General features: G+C 46.6%; 1 protein-coding gene and 1 long non-coding RNA gene across 3 annotated transcripts in view; one reads left to right on the top strand and one right to left on the bottom strand.

The window, feature by feature from the left end:
- The window catches only part of IHH (Indian hedgehog signaling molecule), an 82,445-nt gene extending 78,013 nt beyond the window's left edge, over positions 1-4,432 (top strand). Inside the window, exon 3 of the mRNA XM_069732751.1 lies at positions 2,850-4,432. Coding sequence (XP_069588852.1) covers positions 2,850-3,517 — 668 coding nt within the window. The 3' untranslated portion in view covers positions 3,518-4,432. The remainder of the gene's footprint in view (positions 1-2,849) is intronic.
- LOC138644417 (uncharacterized) overlaps positions 1-24,370 on the bottom strand; it is a 301,511-nt gene that overhangs the window by 214,073 nt on the left and 63,068 nt on the right. The window contains exon 4 of one of the 2 annotated variants that reach the window (XR_011314613.1): positions 10,979-11,115. This is a non-coding gene — a long non-coding RNA (uncharacterized lncRNA). Of the gene's footprint in view, positions 1-10,211; positions 11,116-24,370 lie in introns of those variants that run through there. The other variant, XR_011314612.1, reaches the window with a different exon arrangement.

Genomic DNA, 24,370 nt, shown 5'->3' with positions numbered 1-24,370 from the left:
CTACCCTCTGCACCTCAGCACTCAGCGCCCCCTCCCCCCGCTCTGTAACGTTACGGGGTCTCCACTTTGGAGCTGAGTTGCTGCGGTTCCTTCCACTTATCTGCAATATCACCCACAGGTGATGGGGCGGAGATTAGATCAGGGGCAATGAATCTGGAATTATACACCGGGGGCAATGGGGCAGGAAGAGAAACCTGAAGCCCATGATTAAATTGTGTACCTCAGTACTTTCTCCGTTTACCGTAGACAGAGATGGGAAATGGAGGCGAGAAATAAAAATGTGTCCCTCTCTCGTGTATGGGGTAATATTCTTGGAGTCCTGTCCAGCAGGGAAGGGGTGAACCCTGCCGGTCTGATGCCCTGTGTGCTCAGTTCTGAGAAATCTCATTGATGAAGATCTTGGTGAAACGAGAAGCAGGCAGCTCACCGCCCCTGGTACCGGGTCCCCACCGCAGGCAGCTCACCGCCCCTGGCACCGGGTCCCCACCGCAGGCAGCTCACCGCCCCCTGTACCGCGTCCCCACCGCAGGCAACTCGCCACCCCCGGTACCGGGTCCCCACCGCAGGCAACTCGCCACCCCTGGCACCGGGTCCCCCCCCACAGGCAGCTCACCGCCCCTGGTACCGGGTCCCCACCGCAGGCAGCTCACCGCCCCTGGCACCGGGTCCCCACCGCAGGCAGCTCACCGCCCCTGGCACCGGGTCCCCACCGCAGGCAGCTCACCGCCGCCAGTACCGGGTCCCCACCGCAGGCAACTCACGACCCCTGGTACCGGGTCCCCACCGCAGGCAACTCGCCACCCCTGGCACCGGGTCCCCACCGCAGGCAGCTCACCGCCCCTGGCACCGGGTCCCCACCGCAGGCAGCTCACCGCCGCCAGTACCGGGTCCCCACCGCAGGCAACTCGCCACCCCCGGTACCGGGTCCCCACCGCAGGCAACTCGCCACCCCTGGCACCGGGTCCCCCCCCACAGGCAGCTCACCGCCCCTGGTACCGGGTCCCCACCGCAGGCAGCTCACCGCCCCTGGCACCGGGTCCCCACCGCAGGCAGCTCACCGCCCCTGGCACCGGGTCCCCACCGCAGGCAGCTCACCGCCGCCAGTACCGGGTCCCCACCGCAGGCAACTCACGACCCCTGGTACCGGGTCCCCACCGCAGGCAACTCGCCACCCCTGGCACCGGGTCCCCACCGCAGGCAGCTCACCGCCCCTGGCACCGGGTCCCCACCGCAGGCAGCTCACCGCCCCCAGTACCGGGTCCCCACCGCAGGCAGCTCACCGCCCCTGGCACCGGGTCCCCACCGCAGGCAGCTCACCGCCCCCAGTACCGGGTCCCCACCGCAGGCAACTCACGACCCCTGGTACCGGGTCCCCACCGCAGGCAACTCGCCACCCCTGGCACCGGGTCCCCACCGCAGGCAGCTCACCGCCCCTGGCACCGGGTCCCCACCGCAGGCAGCTCACCGCCCCCAGTACCGGGTCCCCACCGCAGGCAACTCGCCACCCCTGGCACCAGGACCCCACCGCAGGCAACTCGCCACCCCTGGCACCGGGTCCCCACCGCAGGCTGCTCACTGCCCTCGACACAGGGTCCCCGTCGCAGGCAACTCGCCACCCCTGGCACCGGGTCCCCGTCGCAGGCTGCTCACCGCCCCTGGCACCAGGTCCCCATCGCAGGCAGCTCTGTGCCCAGGTCAATATTTGTGATTAAGTTTATTTGTGGCCTGTGGGCAGCGACCATCCTCAAGATGATCTATTTGTCAGCGCCCGTGGCCAGCACTGTTTATCTTGTCCCGTCCCTCTCCGTTTCTTCACCTAATTTTAGGAAAAGGATAAACATTTGACTATTTTGGCCAATCTTCCCCTAAATGGCATAAAAAAATATCAAAATGACTAATAAAAGAAACAAACGGTGGCGGCCGCGGCATTGTAAAGCAAGCAGGACACACAATACATATCATGTGTTCTATTCACTGACTGCAATAATGTAGGTCAAAAATGCATTGTGAATATACTCATAGTAAAATGGCGCCCCCTCTGGCCGTGACACTGGATTGCCACCTCCAGTACTTGCATTGGAGAAGAGTGGCAGTACCTCTGCTTGCTTCCATTGATGTAGTAGAGGAGCTGATCAGGCTTAGCTTTGGTAACAACCCATGGCCACGCTGTTTCTGGCACTTTTTAAGATCTCTGCTTGCAATAAGCAAATATTAGTTATGGAGCCATAGTGACGCCGCTCCGCTCCTGCCATTGTATTGCCTGGAGCGATTTCCTGTAGATGTATAAGTGCAGTGGTGGCCATTAGGCTAGTTTCACACTAGCGTTTACCTGATCTGCAGCGGGCTGCGGACATCCTCCGTGAAGCCCCACCCTTGGCCGCCCCTCCGTCGCTAGCTCCGCCTACTTCTGCATGTGGCCCGCATACCTATCTTTAACATTAGGTACGCTGGTCGTGCGGCTGTATGCGGATGCTGCCGCATGCGTCGTTTTGACGATGCGGAAAAAAAAATGCTACAGGCTGCGTCCTACGCTGGTCGCTGCATCGTCAAAACGACGCATGCGGCAGCATCCGCATACAGCCGCACGACCTAATGTTAAAGATAGGTACGCAGGCCGCATGCAGAAGTAGGCGGAGCTAGCGGCGGAGGTGCGGCTGAGGGCGGGGCTTCACGGAGGAAGTCCGCAGCCCGCCACAGATCAGGTAAACGCTAATGTGAAACCGGCCTTAGCCACTTCCGTTCGCTGACAGCAAGCAGAGATCTATAACATCATAACCTGCAGTAACATTTATGTTCATCATTATGATAAGATTTATTTTAATAACATTTCTTTTTTCTTTTTTATCTAGAACATTCTGCTGCGGCAAAGACCGGAGGCTGCTTCCCGGGGACGGCAATTGCCACCTTATCGTCTGGGGACAAGATTCCCATCTCAGAACTTTTGCCTGGCATGACAGTCCTGGCCATGGACAGCAGTGGCCGTGCCACCTTCAGTGACTTTATGACCTTCCTGGATCGAGACCCCGGATCTCAGCATCTGTTCCAGGTGATCAGGACAGGGGATCCTCCTCGAAGTCTTTCCCTCACCCCAACTCATCTCATCTTTGCAGCGGACAATGCCTCCACCCCGGCAGTTGGGTACAAAGCTCTATTTGCCAGTGAGGTGAGACCTGGTCAATATATCCTGGTGTCTGGAGCCCCGGGACTAGTGCCGGCCAGAGTCACCTCAGTGGGCACACAGACAGACACAGGGGTTTTTGCTCCTCTCACTCAACATGGGACCATTTTGGTGGATGATGTCGTTGTTTCCTGTTTTGCCCTGGTACAAAAACAGAGGCTGGCACAGATCGCCTATTGGCCTTTGCGGGTACTATATGGCCTAGGAGCAATGGAAGGAAGTGAGACATCTCAGCCGGTGGGCATTCACTGGTATAGTCAGTTCTTGTACGAGTTGGGTCGAAGGATCTTGGACAAGAGCGAGTTCCATCCCCAGGGGATCCTCCAACTGGAAAGTTGAAATTTCGGGCCGAGGACCAACCAGTGAGATGACCCTGAGGTGCATCCTACCAGGGTTGACTGACCGCCTTGTTCTGCATCGTCTACTGACCTACGAGAAGAGGTTCTACATAGCAGATTCTTTCTGTCCATTGTCAGGTGTCCATGATGAAGAAAGACTGTCCTCCTTAGATCTGAAGAGCTTTAAGGTACCACGAAGTCCTCACGGTGTTGAACATTCCTTTAGCAGCACTTACATAGACAAAACTGGGGCATTACCAGAACCTTCTTATCACTGGCAACTTACTGCGTCCATGAGTAGCTTCAAGGTCTTTACGTAGAACATTAGGGGATCCCGGAGATTTGGGCATCTGATGTCCATGCAGGTACTAACCCAAGGGAGAGCTATGTTTACCCAAGAACTGAACTAGGACTTTCCACCTTCAGACCCAGATGAGGTTCCGCACGTTGTGTACTGGTACAGGGTGGCATTGCCCCCAAAGAAACAGAGGAGGCAAGTGATGACAGACAGCATTAACCCATCGTATGCTTCTAGTCTACGTTTTATGGTAAATCCATTCATCTAGTGCCGATGATGAACTCATGAGCATTAACAGGCAGAAGTGACAATTATCGTCTTCCAGGGAGACTTTCTAAGGCATCGCATGCCGCGCCTCCCCCGCCACCATATTTATTTTATTATTATGTATCTGTGTATTATAGATGTATAAATGTTTCCTGTTTATATATATATATAAATCTATAAGAAAGTTATTAATATTATATTCCTGCCAGGACTTCTATGGAGGGAAAGGGTCAAGTTGTAAGAGCTCTGCGGGGCGGGGGACACGCTGAATAGCAGCTCCGCGCCCCCGGCAGAGAAATGATTCAAGCACATTTTCAGCTCAGGTCTTCCAATAAAAGAACATTCTGACTTGTTGGCGCTATCGTCTCTGTCTAGATATTGAATGGTGAAAAGGAGGAAAAGAGGAGACAAAGGTGGAGATTTACAGGGTAGTCACAATCAAATTGTTATTGCTCATCACTTCTAAAATCTCTGCTTGCCATCAGTGAATTAGAAAATTCTCGCTTACTTCTAAAAAAACTGGTTAGGAAAGCACAAAATGACAAGAAAAAAGCAAAAGAAACTGAAAAGTAGAGAGGTAACACCTGGGTGAGGAGACCTAATACTTCTCACAGCTGAAAGTTTGCTACAACTGTATCCAGACTGATAAACAGATACATTGTAGCAAACAAGCAAGACAGAGATTTGTACTACTGTTGGCTTTAGATGAAAGAGGATTGTGTAGACAGGGACCATTGTAGCAAACCCTCAGTTGTGAGAAGTATTATTTATTATTATAGCGCCATTTATTCCATGGTGCTTTACATGTGAGGAGGGGTATACATAATAAAACAAGTACAATAATCTTGAACAATACAAGTCCTAACTGGTACAGGAGGAGAGAGGACCCTGCCCGCGAGGGCTCACAATCTACAAGTGATGGGTGAGGATATAGTAGGTGAGGGTAGAGATGGTCATGCAGCGGTTTGGTCGATCGGTGGTTACTGCAGGTTGTAGACTTGTCGGAAGAGGTGGGTCTTCAGGTTCTTTTTGAAGGTTTCGATGGTAGGCGAGAGTCTGATCTGTTGGGGTAGAGGGTTCCAGAGTAGGGGTGATACGCAAGAGAAATCTTGTATACGATTGTGGGAAGAGGAGATAAGAGGGGAGTAGAGTAGGAGATCTTGTGAGGATCGGAGGTTGCGTGTAGGTAAGTACCGGGAGACGAGGTCACAGATGTATGGAGGAGACAGGTTGTGGATGGCTTTGTACGTCATGATTAGGGTTTTGTACTGGAGTCTCTGGGTAATGGGGAGCCAGTGAAGGGATTGACAGAGGGGAGAGGCCGGGGAATAGCGGGGGGACAGGTGGATTAGTCGGGCAGCAGAGTTTAGAATAGATTGGAGGGGTGCGAGAGTGTTAGAGGGGAGGCCACAGAGCAGGAGGTTACAGTAGTCGAGGCGGGAGATGATGAGGGCATGCACTAGTGATTTAGCAGATTCTTGATTGTAAGGATCCAGAAAATATTTTTGAGTTGGAGTCGGCAGGAAGTGGAGAGGGTTTGGATATGTGGTGTGAAGGAGAGATCAGCGTCAAGGATTACCCCGAGACAGCGAGCTTGTGGGACTGGGGACAATGAGCAGCAATTTACTGTAATGGATAGGTTCGTTGGGGGGGTCGTGTGAGATGGGGAAAGATGATGAATTCTGTTTTATCCAAGTTTTAGAAATCTATAGGAGAAGAAGGATGAAATAGTGGACAGACATTGAGCGATTCTGGTTAGTAGGGAGGTGATATCTGGTCCAGAGATGTAGATCTGTGTGTCGTCAGCATAGAGGTGATACTGAAAGCCATGAGATTCTATGAGCTGTCCCAGGCCAAAGGTGTAAATGGAGAAGAGCAGAGGCCCTAGGACTGAACCTTGTGGGACTCCGACAGATAGGGGGCGAGGTGAGGAGGTGGTGTGTGAGTGGGAGATGCTGAATGTCCGGTCAGTTAGGTATGATGAGATCCAGGAGAGGGCCAAGTCTGTGATGCCAAGGGATGAGAGGGTCTGTAATAATAGGGAATGGTCCAGAAGGAGGAGGACAGAGCAGTGTAGAAGGCAGAGCACAAGTCCAGGAGGAGGAGGACAGAACAGTGTAGAAGGCAGAGCACAAGTCCAGGAGGAGGAGGACAGTAGTGTAGAAGGCAGAGCACAAGTCCAGGAGGAGGAGGACAGTAGTGTAGAAGGCAGAGGACAGGTCCAGGAGGAGGAGGACAGAGCAGTGTAGAAGGAAGAGGACAGGTCCAGGAGGAGGAGGACAGAGCAGTGTAGAAGGAAGAGGACAGGTCCAGGAGGAGGAGGACAGAGAAGTGTAGAAGGCAGAGGACAGATCCAGGAGGGGGAGGACAGAGCAGAGGCACTTGGATTTGGCAGCTAGTAAGTCGTTGGTGATTTAGTCAGGGCAGTTTCGGTGGAATGGTGCGGTCAGCAGCCAGATTGTAAGTGGTTATAAAGAGGGAGCGGGAGGAGAGGTGGGAGGACAGTTCAAAATGGACGTATTGTTCCAGTTTTGAGGCATGGCGGAGACGTGATATGGGGCAATAGCTGGACACAGTATTAGGTCTGTGCAGATTTTCAGCTTCTTACAGCAAGCAGAGATCTTTAGAAAGGTGAGGAACTGAAACGCAAAGTCTATTTGACAGTTTCTGCACTGATTAGGCCCATGTACATAACCTACCACTCTCCAGTGGCTGCGACATTACTATTCCAGTGGGATTTGGAGCTTTGCAGTAAGCTGGGGAGCAATTGCAATAGTAAGATTAATGATGAATATGATTCATTCTATAAGACAACGGCTATTTTTCTTCATTGACAATGTCTATGTTCTCCCTGTGTTTGCCTGGGTTTCCTCCGGTTTCTCCGGTTTCCTCCCACATTCCAAAGACATACTGATAGAGATTCTAGATTGTGAGCCCCAGCGGGGACAGCGATGGTAATATGTGCAAAGTGTAAAGCGCTGTGGAATATGTTAGCGCTATATAAAAATAAAGATTATTAATGTCAGTCATAGCTCAGATCTCAGGTACAGGACCACAGTAACCACACCTGTGTCCTCAGGTGCATCTATTGTCTTCCGGAGGGAATTTACAATTACAAGGACTTTACTGCCATCTTGAGGCACTCACTGATATTACAAGACAATAAAATAACTGGCATTTTGCAACTTTATTTTAGATTGTTTACCAACCAGTCCAAGATTATCAGAAGAATTACCAATAAACTTTGCTTATGCCTTAATCTGTAGCAAGTGTGCACCAAATATGTAGAATATAAGTGAGATTTACATAAAACCCTTGTGACTCTACGGAGATACATTTTGGCCGATTATCACACTCATTATGATTTATTACAATAGAAGTAGATAAGGTTTCATGTGTACATGACATGCAATACTGTGGCCACATTAAAACTGCAAAAATTGCAGCTCACATGATAATACGGGATCTGACGCTTGTTGACCCACGTTCCGTCTTATATACCCAACGAAGCCCCGCACTGAAGGGGAACTGATATGGGAGGAATTTAGGATTCAGCATTTCCACTTGAGACATGGAGGAAGCATCAGACAAGTACATTGCAAATGGCTACTACCCGGACAGGACATCCTTTCCTGGTATTTACTTATTGACCCCACTACCGGTGCAGGGTTGGGAGAAATCAGTGTGGCAATAATGAACAAACCACTACTCATACTGAACAGCGGAGGTCAGGAGGTTACATATCGCTACTCATACCGACCAGCGGAGGTCAGAAAGTTACAGAGCACTACTCATACCGACCAGCGGAGGTCAGAAGGTTACACAGCACTACTCATACCGATCAGCGGAGGTCAGAAGGTTACATAGCGCTACTCATACCTACCAGCGGAGGTCAGAAGCTTACAGAGCACTACTCATACCAACCAGCGGAGGTCAGAAGGTTACAGAGCACTACTCATACCAACCAGCGGAGGTCAGAAGGTTACAGAGCACTACTCATACCGACCAGCGGAGGTCAGAAGGTTACAGAGCACTACTCATACCAACCAGCAGGTCAGAAGGTTACAGAGCACTACTCATACCGATCAGCAGAGGTCAGAAAGTTACAGAGCACTACTCATACCGACCAGCGTAGGTCAGAAGGTTACACAGCACTACTCATACCGATCAGCGGAGGTTATAAGGTTACAGAACACTACTCATACCGATCAGCAGAGGACAGAAGGTTACATAGCACTACTCATACCAATCAGCAGAGGACAGAAGGTTACATAGCGCTACTCATACCTACCAGCGGAGGTCAGAAGGTTAGAGAGCACTACTCCTACTGATCAGCAGAGGTCAGAAGGTTACAGAGCACTACTCATACCGATCAGCGGAGGTCAGAAGGTTACACAGCACTACTCATACCGATCAGCGGAGATCAGAAGGTTACACAGCACTACTCATACCGATCAGCGGAGGTCAGAAGGTTACAGAGCACTTCTCATATCGACCAGCGGAGGTTAGAAGGTTACAGAGCACTACTCCTACCGATCAGTGGAGGTCAGAAGGTTACAGAGCACTACTCATACCAACTAGCGGAGGTCAGAAGGTTACAGAGCACTACTTATAAAAATCAGTGGAGGACAGAAGGTTACAGAACACTACTCCTACCGACCAGCGGAGGTCAGAAGGTTACAGAGCACTACTCATACCGATCAGCAGAGGTCAGAAGGTTACAGAGCACTACTCATACCGACCAGCGGAGGTCAGAAGGTTACAGAGCACTACTGATACCGATCAGCGGAGGACAGAAGGTTACAGAGCACTACTCCTACCGACCAGCAGAGGTCAGAAGGTTACAGAGCACTACTCATACCGATCAGCAGAGGTCAGAAGGTTACAGAGCACTACTCATACCGACCAGCGGAGGTCAGAAGGTTACAGAGCACTACTCATACCGATCAGCGGAGGTCAGAAGGTTACAGAGCACTACTCATACCGACCAGCGGAGGTCAGAAGGTTACAGAGCACTACTCCTAACGCCCAGCGGACATCAGAAGGTTACAGAGCACTACCCATATCAACCAGCGGAGGACAGAAGGTTACAGAGCACTACCCATATCAACCAGCGGAGGACAGAAGGTTACAGAGCACTATTCATAAAAATCAGCAGAGGACAGAAGGTTACAGAGCACTACTCCTATCGACCAACGGAGGTCAGAAGGTTACAGAGCACTACTCATACCAATCAGCGGAGGACAGAAGGTTATAGAGCACTACTCATATCGAACATCGGAGGTCAGAAGGTTACAGAGCACTACTCATACCGACCAGCGGAGGACAGAAGGTTACAGAGCACTACTCATACCAACCAGCGGCGGACAGAAGGTTACAGAGCACTATTCATAAAAATCAGCGGAGGACAGAAGGTTACAGAGCACTACTCATACCAACCAGCGGAGGACAGAAGGTTATAGAGCACTACCCATATCAACCAGCGGAGGACAGAAGGTTACAGAGCACTATTCATAAAAATCAGCAGAGGACAGAAGGTTACAGAGCACTACTCCTATCGACCAACGGAGGTCAGAAGGTTACAGAGCACTACTCATACCAACCAGCGGAGGACAGAAGGTTATAGAGCACTACTCATACCGAACATCGGAGGTCAGAAGGTTACAGAGCACTACTCATACCGACCAGCGGAGGACAGAAGGTTACAGAGCACTACTCATACCAACCAGCGGCGGACAGAAGGTTACAGAGCACTATTCATAAAAATCAGCGGAGGACAGAAGGTTACAGAGCACTACTCATACCAACCAGCGGAGGACAGAAGGTTATAGAGCACTACTCATACCGAACATCGGAGGTCAGAAGGTTACAGAGCACTACTCATACCGACCAGCGGAGGACAGAAGGTTACAGAGCACTACTCATACCGACCAGCGGAGAACAGAAGGTTACAGAGCACTACTCATACCAACCAGCGGCGGACAGAAGGTTACAGAGTACCACTTATATCGACCAGCGGAGGTCACAAGGTTTCAAAGCACTACTATCAACCAGTAGAGGGTGATATATTACACAGTGCTGCTCATTCTGACCAGCAGAGGATAGCAGAGTCCTATTCATACTGACCAGAACAGTACAGAGTACTACTCATACTAACCAGTAGATTACAGAACACTACTCATACTGAACAGCAGAGGGTGATAGATTATACATTGCTATCCTCTACTGGTTAGAATGAGCAGCAGAGTACACAGCAGTACTCCTAGTGACCAGCAGAGTACAAAACACTACTTATTCCAACCAGTAGATTACAGAGCACTACTCATACTAGCAGAGGACAGAGCATTGCTCATACTGGTCAGCAGAGGGCGGTAGATTGCACAGCACTACTCATACTGACCAATCAGATTACAGAACACTACTGATTCTGATCAGCAGAAGACAGCAGAGGATCGAGCACTACTCATACTGACCAGCAGGGGACAGCAAGTCATTAGTAATGACAGATGCTTCACATTAGCAGTCCTAACAATATTACAATTTGAGAGTCCTCAGTAGTTGATCCCTTTTAATGGCTAACTGTAAAGATAGTCACAAATTGCAGCTTTGGAGACTCCTCCGTCTCGTCATCAGGCGTCAGTATAACAGAAGATCTGAAGAGTCACAGATTTATACACAACAGGACACAGGAATAAGGCAGCAATGAGACAAGTGACGTGAAGCAGAACCATCAATGTGGGAGACACAGCAATGGCAGGAAATATCAGGCGTTCATAGATAAGGAGGAGTGGGAGCGTTTTATTCTCCACTGATTGACGAGTCTCAGGTTGTAATATTTTTCTATCTTCTGGCTAACATGCCACAAATATATATTTTTCCTGTATTAGAAGTTCTAACCTGAAAAGTGTTCAACATTTATTCAGATCTTAGGGGCAACTTTCCTCCTCGTGGAGAGCGATGTGCCGAGATTGGCATGAATCCTCCTTCCATGGCTCCCTGCTGTGGCGGATGCAGAACTGATCACGGATCTGCGTCTACACAGGAAACAGCGTATTAAATAAAGTTAGAATTGTTAGAAAAATACGATTATGAAATTAAATCTGGATCTAGAAAGTAAAAGGTGTGAAAGGTGAAGAATAACCGGACCAGGGAGCGGGTGCACAGTTTTCTACTACACAGTCCACTACTTATCTATTAATATTTCGATCTATGGGGGTTAAACCCAACCTGACCTAATCCTTTAGGGCTGAAGGTTTGCTACAATTGTATCCAATACCTCCAGGATAGACAATCCTCTATGAATCTCCCTCCAGTCCTGATAGTTACCTGCACTGATACATTGTATCTCAGAGGATTATCTGGACTGGATACAATTGTAGCGAACCTTCTGCGGTGAGGAGAATATGATGTGCACATACCCTTCATATTCACTGACAGCAAGCAGATATCTTGGAACAGGTACATTAGAAATGTGTCGACTGCAGGGCTACAGGTCAGTGATGTCCCCAGGTATCATTCATAGGACCCTCTATCTATACCATGATGGATACAGTACAGGTCAGGTGTGGAGGGGCCGGGTGTAGGTCTTATATTGGGCCCCTGTCCATACAATGACATGAGTAGAATACAGAGCCCGGATACATGTGTCGGGGTGCAGCTCACTGAATGATCCTCTTGTCGTATTGGTGCGTTTATCAGAGCGGGTGATATATTAACAGAGGCAGTAAACGGCATATGTCACTGTGAATTCAGCCCGGTGGTCTCCGGGGCCTGAGCCGGGGGCAGATGTGGCTCCAGCTGCTCCACAAACACATCTGATGTTATACAGTATCTGGCATCAAGAGGCTTTCAGATCCCCGCTGCGCCCCAAGCATGGCGGCAGCAGCGCCCGGTAAAAGGGTACAATAAAGAGGAAAGGACAATGAAAAGTTCTGCTGCTTTTTATTAGAATTATTCAACTTCAGGATCTCGGTTTGCTGTCAGTGGCCGGGTATTAGGAAGACCACAATGGCCACATCATATATACACCTCCATATATATATGGAGGGCTTCAGGGGTGCCGTTTACTGAGCTACACAATTTTATATATTTAATCCGGAAAGATAGGCAAAGTTTAATAAAAATAGATATACAAAGAGCTTACAAAATGAGAACAAAACGATACGGTATATACAATTACACAGAATAAAAGGGATAACAAAAGCAAAAAAGTGCCGTATATACTCGAGTATAAGCCGACCCGAGTATAAGCCGACCCCCCTAATTTTGCCACAAAAAACTGGGAAAACTTATTGACTCAAGTATAAGCCTAGGATGGAAAATGCAGCAGCTACTGGTAAATTTCAAAAATAAAAATAGATACCAATAAAAGTAGGTCAGTAGGTTGGTAAGTGTTTTTGAACATCCATATTGAATCAGGAGCCCCATATAATGCTCCATACAGATCATGATGGCCCCATAAGATGCTCCATACAAAATACGCCCCATATAATGCTGCACATGGCTCCATAAAATGCTCCATATTAAAATATGCCCCATATAATTCTGCACATGGCCCCATAAGATGCTCCATACAGATATTTGCCCCATATAATGCTGCACATGGCCCCATAAGATGCTCCATACAGATATATGCCCCATATAATGCTGCACATGGCCACATAAGATGCTCCATACAGATATTTGCCCCATATAATGCTGCACATGGCCACATAAGATGCTCCATACAGATATTTGCCCCATATAATGCTGCACATGGCCACATAAGATGCTCCATACAGATATTTGCCCCATATGCTGTTGCAAAAAAAAATTACATACTCACCTCTCAGGCCCCCGGCACTTGCTATATTCACCTGCTCCACGTTCCATCGCAGCCCGCCGCTGTGTCTTCCGTCCTCTGCACTGACTGTTCAGGCAGAGAGCGGCGCACACTAATCGCGTCATCGCGCCCTCTGACCTGAGCGTCAGTGCAGAGAACAGGGAAGACGCAGCGGCGCCGATGGTGGAACAAGGAGCAGATGAATATCGCGCACTGCCCCCGTCATACTCACATGCTCCTTGCGCTGTCCCTTCACGTCTGTTCCCCAGCAGCTTCTTCCTGTAGTGAGCGGTCACACGGTACCGCTCATTACAGTAATGTATATTTGGCTCCACCCCTATGGAAGTGGAGTGGGGTCCATATTCATTGTTGTAATGAGCGGTACCATGTGACCGCTCACTACAGGAAGAAGCTGCTGGCGCCAGGGAACCACGGACCTGCAGGGACCGCGCCGGGAGCAGGTGAGTATGATTAGACAGCCCCCCGCTCCCCATCCCCTGGCGACCCCTGGGTATGACTCGAGTATAAGCTGAGAGGGGCAATTTCAGCCTAAAAAAAATGGGCTGAAATTCTCGGCTTATACTCGAGTATATACGGTACTAAACCTGTCACGGAAATGGATCAGAGCTCAGCGGAGAGAAGCACTCCTTAGGCCTCTTTCACACGTCCAGATAATTCCGGTACCGGAGAAATCGGTACCGGAGTTATCCGTGTCCGTGCGCTCACGTAGCACATCAGTGTGGCACACGTGCGGCAGCCTGTGCCGCCCGTGTGCTGACTGAGGACCACACGGACCGTGCAGGAGACAGCGCTACAGTTAAGCGCTGTCCCCTGCTTTTGGTGCTGAAGCCAGCATTCATTCCTTCTCCCCAGCAGCGTTCACTGGAGAGAAGGAATGAAAAATCAAGGTTTTTTTTTTTCCTTAAAAATAAAGTTTGTGAGTCACCTCCCGCCCCCTCCATCCCCAGTGCGGCCCCCCGCTTGCCGAGAAATACTCACCCAGCCCCTGCGATGTATGCTCTCAGTGCCGGCAGCAGGTCCTGTGTGAGCGGTCACATGGTACCGCTCATTACAGTGACGAATATGCGCATATTCATCACTGTAATTAGCGATTTTTCATTCCTTCTCTCCAGCGAACGCTGCTGGGGAGAAGGAATGAATGCCGGCTTCAGCACCACACACAGGGGGGACAGTGCTTACTGTAGCGCTGTCTCTCCTGCGGGCGGTACGTGCACATGGAGGAGTGTGCACACTGTTCTCCGTGTGCACATGTGCGGGACTTATTGCGGTACGTGCTGCCGGAGAAAAGCGGACATGTCTCCGTGTTTTGCACACGGACACACGGTCCGTGAAAACACAGAGACATGTGCATAGACCCATTCATTTGAATGGGTCTACGTGTGTCAGTGTCTCCGGTACGTGAGAAAACTGTCAGTACACGTACCGGAGACACTGATGTGTGAAAGAGGCCTTAGAGAAACTCCTTAGAGCAACGTACAGAATCACAGAGTTCTGTGTCTTCCAGAACTGACATAAACCCAAACTCTATTCCCCTCTTATCTCCTCTTCCCACAATCACATACAAGATTTCTCTCGCGCATCCCCCTACTCTGGAACTCTCTACCACAACACATCAGACTCTCACCTACCATCGAAACCTTCAAAAGGAACCTGAAGACCCACCTCTTCCGACAAGCCTACAACCTGCAGTGACCACCGATCGACCAAACCGCTGCATGACCAGCTCTACCCTCACCTACTGTATCGTCACCCATCCCTTGTAGATTGTGAACCCTCGCGGGCAGGGTCCTCTCTCCTCCTGGACCAGTTGTGACTTGTATTATTTAAGATTATTGTACTTGTTTTTATTATGTATACCCCTCCTCACATGTAAAGCACAATGGAATAAAAGGCGCATAACAATATATAATAATAATAATAATAATAATAATAAACTCTGATTTTTAGTAGATCAAGGTTTCGCCCATATACCTCTCCTTGGTGAGCTCATATGGTCGGGGATGTGCTAGGTCTTTAGAAGATTAGGAGATCCCTAACTTTCAGGATAATCTTTGAGTCTGGAGGTCCCAGGCTGGAGATATTGTTATCACAATTCTATTCTTCTATAGTAATGAAACATGGCATGGATAGCATCATCCATCTGCTGATATTAAGTTGGAGGTGTTAGGCAGGCCTTAAGGTGATGTACGTGAATGCATGTTTGTCACTTTGACTCGATGCCGAAAATATATCTGCCATACATATCAGATTGATGCAAACCCCAATATTCATCACAGACCACTGGCTCCAGAGTGTCTGAGATCATTCCTCTGAACAGAAGAAGCTCTTGCTTCAGAAGTATACTTCTTCACCTCGGAGTATACAAATCCTAGACTTGGCTGGTTTTCCGCAGATTCCCTGTGGTAATTACCTGTCCATGGCAGGAGGTTCTACTTCAATGGAGGTTCTACTTAGTGTCATCTCTTTCTCACTTCTCCAGTTATAAGTAATATTATACATTCAATGCGAGGGTGATATGTCCCCTCTCCAGTGAGGTATGGATTTTATAATTTTTCTCAACCACATTTACACAAGAAGTCTTGCAATAAGTCAGGACAATTTTCTTACAACCCTATTACAGTTGCACCACAAATCCCTCTATGCCTCGATAAGTTTATTATTATTATTTATTTATATAGCACCATTAATTCCATGGTGCTGTTCATGATATTTTGTTACAATGTATCAGCCTGAAGTCTTCACTGTGTTCCTAGGGGGTTGGTGGTAAAATGGCAAAACTATGACTGCAAGAGTTGCCTTAGTAAAAAAAAAAAAAAAAATGCAAACAGCGGTGAACTATTCCTTGCAGTTGCAGTAGTGGCACAATTTTTCTGCGCTGCCCCAGAGTCATCTACAGCTCACAGGCTGGATACAATTGCAACAAACCCTCAGTTTGGAGAATTATTAAGTCTGTACAGAATTGCAACGTCTGGATTAAACATTTAAATTCTTTCACTGACAATTAGCAGAGTTCTTGCAAACCATGAAAAATTAAATGTTATAACAGATAACGGCAAAAGTTCCCTGTATATAAATTAAAACTTAGTTTTATGTAAATTAAGTGATATTTTCAAACGACCGCCGACTCCAGTTGACGATGCAGATACGCTGGCGTCAGCATAGAGAATATATATATATATATATATATATATAATTGGCCCTGAACATTTTTGAGTATATAAATATCCTGTAGATTGGATTAAATGACATTACTCCAATTTCTGGTGCTGAGTGACTACTCGCCAATGGTGGGAGGCTCCGCCATTAATCTGAACGTCAGCACCACAATGCCGTGACATGGAGACACTGGGAAGGGTGACCGCCCCATGCCCTCTCCTCTGTTTGCCACGAACGTTCCCAGCATCCTCCATGTCCTGGACGTGGCCGTCTGTCACTGCGCCCTTCTCATAGGCGGTCGGTGAATACCGGTGGGGTGAACGGCCGGCGCCTGCCCTCTCCTCTCTCAGGAGTCTTTACAATTTGGCTCTGATTCATCATCGTCTTTGCACCTTTTTGTTCTGGAGTAAAAATGGCTTAAACAACAACTTTTATATTTGCCCCTTATTTGTTATTTTATTAGAGCATTTTTTTTTTGCATTTTTTACTTTGCTATTATGGGAACAGTTTACCTTATCGAGATATTTTGAAACTAAACGTATCATTTGTACTTTTCAGAATTTTGGTGCAGTCGAAGACTAATGTGCAATACTTTAAAGGACTGTGTGATTTTTGCTGTAAGAAAAAAAGGTGCTAAAAAGGCAACAGACGAGTAAAAAAAAATTGCACAAAATTTATCTATCGGATGGTGCCATTTTAACTATTTTGGGGCAAAAAATGAAAAAAGTCAGTTAGATTTTGCACAGGGTTCACACTGGTCTAATTCTTTCTTTTCTAACAGTGCTGAAGGGTCTATGTTAATACATTTTCTGACTTATCAGAGGCTTTATACAAATTGAATGAAGAAGAAAAAAATCAAAATCATGGCGCACTATGGCCCCCAATTCTTCATTCTTGTTGAACTTTTTTTAAGAAGGTGGGGGGACCATCAGGAATTTTATAACAGAAGAATAGGGAAAGAGAAAAGATGCAAATTTTAGTGCAAAAACGTTGCAACTTTTGGCACTTTTTTGAAAATTGGGTGGACTTAATGTGAGTGGGTGTTGTCTTACGCAACCAAACAGATTCACTATACTTACTTAGTGAAAGGAACCTGCACCATGTTAATGTAAAACGTGCTAAAAAAAAAAAAAAAAGGTTGCAATTGGGTGTTGAATTTTAACATACCCTTTTAGGTTCCTTCGACTTTACCCAAATGTGTTTTGGAAGATTCAAAAAAGTTGTAGATACATTTTATTTATAAAGTGATCGCATGTTATTTTCATAAAATCAAAAAACATCTTCTTACTTTTTATTTAATCTGTACCTTAAAAAGTAAAACTTTTTAGAGATTTAGAAACTTTTTTAAGAAGTAAAACTTAAGAAAAAATAAAACTGCTTTATAGAGTATTCAGTATAATCCCTTAAAGAATAAAAAACTTTGCCATTTTTCTTTTAAAAATTGCATATTTACAAAACAAAAAAAAAAAGCTTCACTTAAATGCGATAGTAAAGTAGGAATTAGTAAAATACTTTGCTTCAGGGCAGACGGATACTTAATCTGGGCTTTTTCATTCCGGGATATAATTCCTCCAGGTCCTGACCCATAATATGATTATTGGGGATTTATAATAGTGCAGTATCTTACAAGATTTCATTCTTATGACCCTTCTCAGATTATTTTAGGAAATTGAAAAACCCTTTGGCAATAGCCCTGGTTCATCAGGTCAGCTGCCTGGAGATTTATGGTGGAGCTTTCACATGGGGTTGCAGGGATATAAGTGTCCTATTGACCCTGTGACCTTTCAGGCTTTTAATGATTAGTATGCAGATGAGGCCAGGGGGGGTCCAGACACTTGTTGTATGTGAAGACCTGAACATCCATTAGTATTAATAGGTGTTAATTTGTCTGCAGACCCCCTGGTAACAATGACAAATGACCCGGCCATTGTGGCGGAGGGAGTGACAGATGTGTTTGGGAGTGTGTTGGCTTTCAGGCTGGTGAATAGTGGGATGGAGGGACAAGGTTAAGACACCCAAGGTGAACACTGGGCCGCACTGGGGCAGGCGGCACAATGGTGGTCACAGATGCCCCCCTGGCCCATTCCCCTTTTCATTAGCCTAATTACAGAAGCAGCCAGGACTACAAACTGATGTGGATGATCAGGCCTGTAATGGTTCCCAGGGGACAACTTGTTGCGAGTAACATCTCAAGAGTTCAGGGATAGCGAAGATTCAGCACCAGAGGAGCTTACAATCTAATAGCCATTTAAAGCAAATCTTTGATTTTTTTTTGGTCCTCTGTATGAGACTATGTGCAGGAGACGTCCAGGCAGGTCGGCTACAGTCTCATATCTTAAACTTCTCAATAATATGTACAGTTGTAGTACCATGGATGGCAAGAAGAAGAAACAAGTCAACCTTGGAACAAATCAAGCCAGAAATGTCACTGGAAACAAGGATCACCGGGAACATCATGGTCGGAAGAATAGAAGGAACGAGGCTAAAGGCCCCTTCACATTAAGCGACGCTGCAGCGATACCGACAACGATCCGGATCGCTGCAGCGTCGCTGTTTGGTCGCTGGAGAGCTGTCACACAGACCGCTCTCCAGCGACCAACGATGCCGGTAACCAGGGTAAACATCGGGTAACTAGGCGCAGGGCCGCGCTTAGTAACCCGATGTTTACCCTGGTTACCATCCTAAAAGTAAAAAAAAAAAAAAACAGTACATACTTACCTACAGCTGTCTGTCCTCCAGCGCTCTGCTTCTCTGCTCTCCTCCTGTTCTGTCTGGGAGCCGGAAAGCAGAGCGGTGACGTCACCGCTCTGCTTTCCGGCTCACAGCCAGTACAGGAGGAGTGCAGAGCACAGCGCTGGAGGACAGACAGCGGTAGGTAAGTATGTACTGTTTGTTTTTTTTACTTTTAGCATGGTAACCAGGGTAAACATCGGGTTACTAAGCGCGGCCCTGCGCTTAGTTACCCGATGTTTACCCTGGTTACCAGTGAAGACATCGCTGGATCGGTGTCACACACGCCGATCCAGCGATGTCAGCAGGAGTCCAGCGACCAAATAAAGTTCTGGACTTTATTCAGCGACCAACGATCTCCCAGCAGGGGCCTGATCGTTGGTCGCTGTCACACAGAACGATTTCATTAACGATATCGTTGCTACGTCACAAATAGCAACGATATCGTTAACAATATCGTTATGTGTGAAGGTACCTTAACTGGAAGACCAGCAACCCGATGGCTTGGTACTATCAAGATAACTTAGGAGAAAACCCTAGTGACCTATCTAGGATGCACAAGATCGATCTTCCTACAGAGCATTCATCCATCAAGTCGCCATGACTTGAGATCCAGCCAAAGGCTGTAAAATAAAAAAGTAACAGGAACACCAAACTGGAGTCATCTTATAGCCTTTATCTTTAACAGGTTTTCTCTAACCTTCTAATTTCCTGAGACAAGTCTCTCCTCAGCTTTCTTTGTTCCATGTTGAGTGTGGTACACACCGTGATACCAAGCAGAACAGTGACTTTTCACGTGATACACACCATGATACCAAACAGCACAGTGACTACTTGTCACGTGGTACACACCATGATACCAAACAGAATAGTGACTACTTTTCACGTGATACACACCATGATACCAAACAGCACAGTGACTACTTGTCACGTGATACACACCATGATACCAAACGGCAGTGACTACTTTTCACGTGGTACACACCATGATACCAAACAGAACAGTGACTACTTTTCACATGGTACACACCATGATACCAAACAGAACAGTGACTACTTGTCACGTGGTACATACCATGATACCAAACAGAATAGTGACTACTTTTCACGTGATATACACTATGATACCAAACAGAATAGTGACTACTTTTCACATGGTACACACCATGATATCAAACAGAACAGTGACTACTTTTCACATGATATGCACCATGATACCAAACAGCAGTGACTACTTTTCAAGTGGTACACACCATGATACCAAACAGAACAGTGTCTATTTTTCACTTTTTAAAGAAGCAGAATAACTCAGAGTTTGTAGACGACTATAATGCTAATTACCAGACAAACCTTAGTCTAAACATGTCCCTTTGGTCACATTATTTTTAATCTTTTCTAGGGGAACCATCATTTTAGTCCAGGACATTTTTATTAGTCTTTTTTTAATGTTTCTGTTGAAACAAAATTTACAAGGAAAGTTTGATTTTCATTAGTTGATATTCAAGTTATTTCAGTGACCATTGTTTTCTTACTTTACCAGAAGGTACCAACAATTTTGTCCATGTGATGTGTTCACTGATGCCACGTGTGCCAGGTTCATGGATGGCAATGGATAAATGTCGTCCTTGCCTTCTGTATACACAAGTGCCGTATGTACATATATGTGGATATACTTTGCGCCTTTGATGACTGAGCCCCATTATACATTAATGAAAGCGCATGAGTGGGGATATATTAACCCTTTACTTAACAGGAGAAACTGTCATTACTGAAGAACAATGGGGACGCTACTTCTGCTTCTCTGTCAGTCTGACTGATTGAAGTGACAGGATGTATAATGGCGGAACGAGGCGTGCGGCTCAGACGCGAATACTCCCCTTAATAAATGGCCGCCTTGTATAAATATATCTTCAGCCAATCAAGGTAATGGGCACAGGAGGCTGTGAGTAATGGACTCTTTATATTTATGAGGTCTCCGTAGATGTGGCGTCAATGCAGCAAGAGAAAAAACACCCAATAATGATTATGGGAGTGCAATTTAACCCCTAAACTACTGTTGAGCAAGCGATGCCCAGGGGTATGAAATATCCATTGTGTCAAAAGATCCTCAGTGGGGTCTATAATGTAGGTAAGCATGGACACATGATGGTGCCTGCAAAGATCTGCTGCATTAGAGGAACACTAAACCCAGAAATAGGAATATGGCCGCCCCGGACAGAACAAAGGGTTAATCTCCTGCTGATCAGTCCCATCTTTGGCTGACGGCCCACTTAAGCCCAAAACCCTTATCCAAGGGGCAGGCTTATCAATTTTTGACATACTGCACACAAAGCAAAGGGGGGAGGCTCCTGCTGCAGTCAGTTGCCTCACAGCCATATACAGGACAGAGAGGAGGAGGACAAGGCTGAGCTCCTGAAACATGGAGATGCACTTAGGCTACGTTCAGACTAGCATTGCGCGCCGCTGCGTCGGCGACGCAACGCACGACGCACACAAAAACGCGGCAAAACGCACGCAAAAACGCTGCGTTTTGCAACGCGTGCGTCGTTTTTTGCCGAAAATCGGACGCAAGAAAAATGCAACTTGTTGCGTTTTCTTGGTCCGACGCTAGCGGCAAAAAAGACGCAAGTGTTGCAAAACGCAACACACAAAAACGCATGCGTCCCCCATGTTAAACATAGGGGCGCATGACGCGTGCGTCGCCGCTGCGTCGCCCGACGCTAAGGCGACGCACACTAGCGGAACGCTAGTGTGAACGTAGCCTTACACATCGTGATTTATTTTTTTTATTTTGTGCATTTTTTTGTATAAACAGTGCGATTTGGATACTAGAGCCCCCAACCACCCAATACATCACGAGATTGTCCCACAAAAAAAGGGCCTTTAATATGTGGACTTATACCAACGTAGGAGTTCCTACGAGGGTTTTCCATCATTGTCAGGAAGGTCAACGGTAAAGGCAATGTACAGTTATATGAAAAAGTTTGGGCACCCCTATTAATCTATTATAAAAATTATTTTTTAAGCTTTAAGTAGCTTTTCTCATGATTGCATACACCTGGCTATGAAGTTTAAAGCTCAATGAGGTTAGAAAACCAAAAAAAGTGCTTTCGTAAGTGAGTAAAAAGTAGGTAGGAGTATTTAAAACAAGAAAATGATAAGGGTGCCCATACTTATGCACCTGTCAAATTTTGTTTGAATGCAGATTGCACATTTTCTGTTAGTACAATAAACCTCATTTCAAGGCAGAAACATTACTGTGTCCAACAGTTATTAGATATATGAAACTGAAATAGTTGTTGCAAAAAAAAACAACACATTTTTATAAAACATTAAGTTTAAGATTAATAGGGGTGCCCAAACTTTTTCATATAACTGTATCACCTATTTATTAATTAGAAGTAGAAAATTATACATATATGTTTTACAGCAGCTGAGAGGACCAATGGGGACAAAACACTAGAAAGAATTCACAGATGTCTATGGGAGAGTGATGTGAGCATGCTCTGTAACCTGCGCAGAGCTCATTGTACAGTAGGAGGAGGAGGTGAGCTGTGACATCACCAATTGTGAATGATAGATCCTGTGACATTCTGTGATATGGAGATGACATTGCTGGCCACGGGCGGACATTGCTGGCGACGGGCGGACATTGCTGGCCACGGGCGGACATTGTTGGCGACGGGCGGACATTGTTGGCCACGGGCAGACATTGCTGGCCACGGGTGGACATTGCTGGCCATGGGCGGACATTGCTGGCCACAGGCGGACATTGCTGGCCACGGGCAGTGAAGAAGTCTAGCGCAGAATTTAATTCAGTTAATTGGAGGTCAGGTGATGCCACGGGGACGGTAACGATCAATAAAGGGAGAATGAAAATGTACTTTGGGTGATTAGTTTCATTTACACACCGGATCTTTAATAAGAGACTGAAGGTGGAAGAAGGGACACGGCGAGCGTGATCAATCATGGGAATGACAGCAGCACAGCGCCACAGCCATGGGCGTAGATCATAAGTAATCAAACTGTAATGTCTCCAGATAGCGAGCGGTGCGGAGCCTCGTCCAGCAGACGGATCCTGGGCTGGACGCATTTACTGTATTTGCTGGTGATATTCACTGGACATATAATAAGTTTAGTAACGACTTTTCAAGATATAAACATTAAATGGATTCCATTACAGCCAATGAGGGGTGCAATGCCACCGTCACTGCTTATATTGGAAACGCATGTTAAAAGGAGGCAATCGATGCAGTGTGACGATAGTCTTACATCCACAAACAGCTGAAGGTTTGTTACAATTGAATCCATCAGCAGCACAAATCCCATTCCACATGGCTACAATGTATCAGCTCACAGAGTATGGTGTACGCATGAACAACTGTAGCAAACCCTCAGATGTGAAGTCTCAATAAATTTCCAGCATCTGACTGAACACAAGAATGTTCCTGTGACAAAAGCAGAGATATTTAACCCCTTAACAACTGAGCCAATTTTTTCAATTCTGACCACTGTCACTTTATGTGGTTATAACTCTGGAACGCTTCAACAGAACCCGCTGATTCGGAGACTGTTTTTTTGTGACATATTGTACCTCATGATAGTGGTAAAATTTCTTCGATATGACTTGCGTTTATTTATGAAAAAAACTGAAATATTTCAAAAATTTTGAATATTTTGCAATTTTCAAATATTGAATTTTTATGCCCTTAAATCAGAGAGGTATGTCACACAAAATAGTTAATAAATAACATTTCCCACATGTCTACTTTACATCAGCACAAATTTTGGAAACAATTTTTTTTTGTCAGGAAGTTATAAGGGTTAAAAGTTGACCAGCGATTTCTAATTTTTCCAACAAAATTTATAAAACCATTTTTTTTTAGGGACCACCTCACATTTGAAGTGACTTTGGGGGGGTCAAAGTAACAGAAAATATCCAAAAGTGACACCATTCTAAAAACTGCACCCCTCAAGGTGCGCAAAACCACATTCAAGAAGTTTATTAACCCTTCAGGTACTTTATGAGAAATAAAGCAATGTGGAAGGAAAAAAATGAACATTTTAGTTTTTTCACAAAAAATTTAATTTGGAACTAATTTTTTTCATTTTCACAAGGGTATCAGGAGAAAATGGACCGCAAAGTTTGTTGTGCAATTTCTCCTGAGTACGCAGATACCCCATATGTGGGGGAAAGCCACTGTTCGGGTGCATGGCAGAGCTCAGAAGGGACGGAGCGTCATTTGACTTTTTGAATGAAAAATTGGCTGGAATCAATGGTGGCGCCATGTCATGTTTGGAGACCCCCTGATCTACCTAAACAGTGGAAACCCCCCTAATTCTAACTCCAACACACCTCTAACCCTAATCCCAACCCTAACCCTAGCACATCCATAACCCTAACCCTAACTACAAACTTAGCCCTAGCCCATCTCACTTTAGCCCAACTCTACCCCCAATGGAAAAATGGAAATAAATTTATTTTTCCCTACCTAAGGGGGTGATAAAAGGGGTTTAAATTACTTTTTTTATCACTATGATAGACAAAATGAACCAGTAGG

This window comes from Ranitomeya imitator, chromosome 7, assembly GCF_032444005.1.
Source record: "Ranitomeya imitator isolate aRanImi1 chromosome 7, aRanImi1.pri, whole genome shotgun sequence".
Taxonomy (NCBI): domain Eukaryota; kingdom Metazoa; phylum Chordata; class Amphibia; order Anura; family Dendrobatidae; genus Ranitomeya; species Ranitomeya imitator.
The sequence above is the reverse complement of the archived record's forward strand: the minus strand, read 5'-3'. Positions and strand labels throughout refer to the sequence as shown.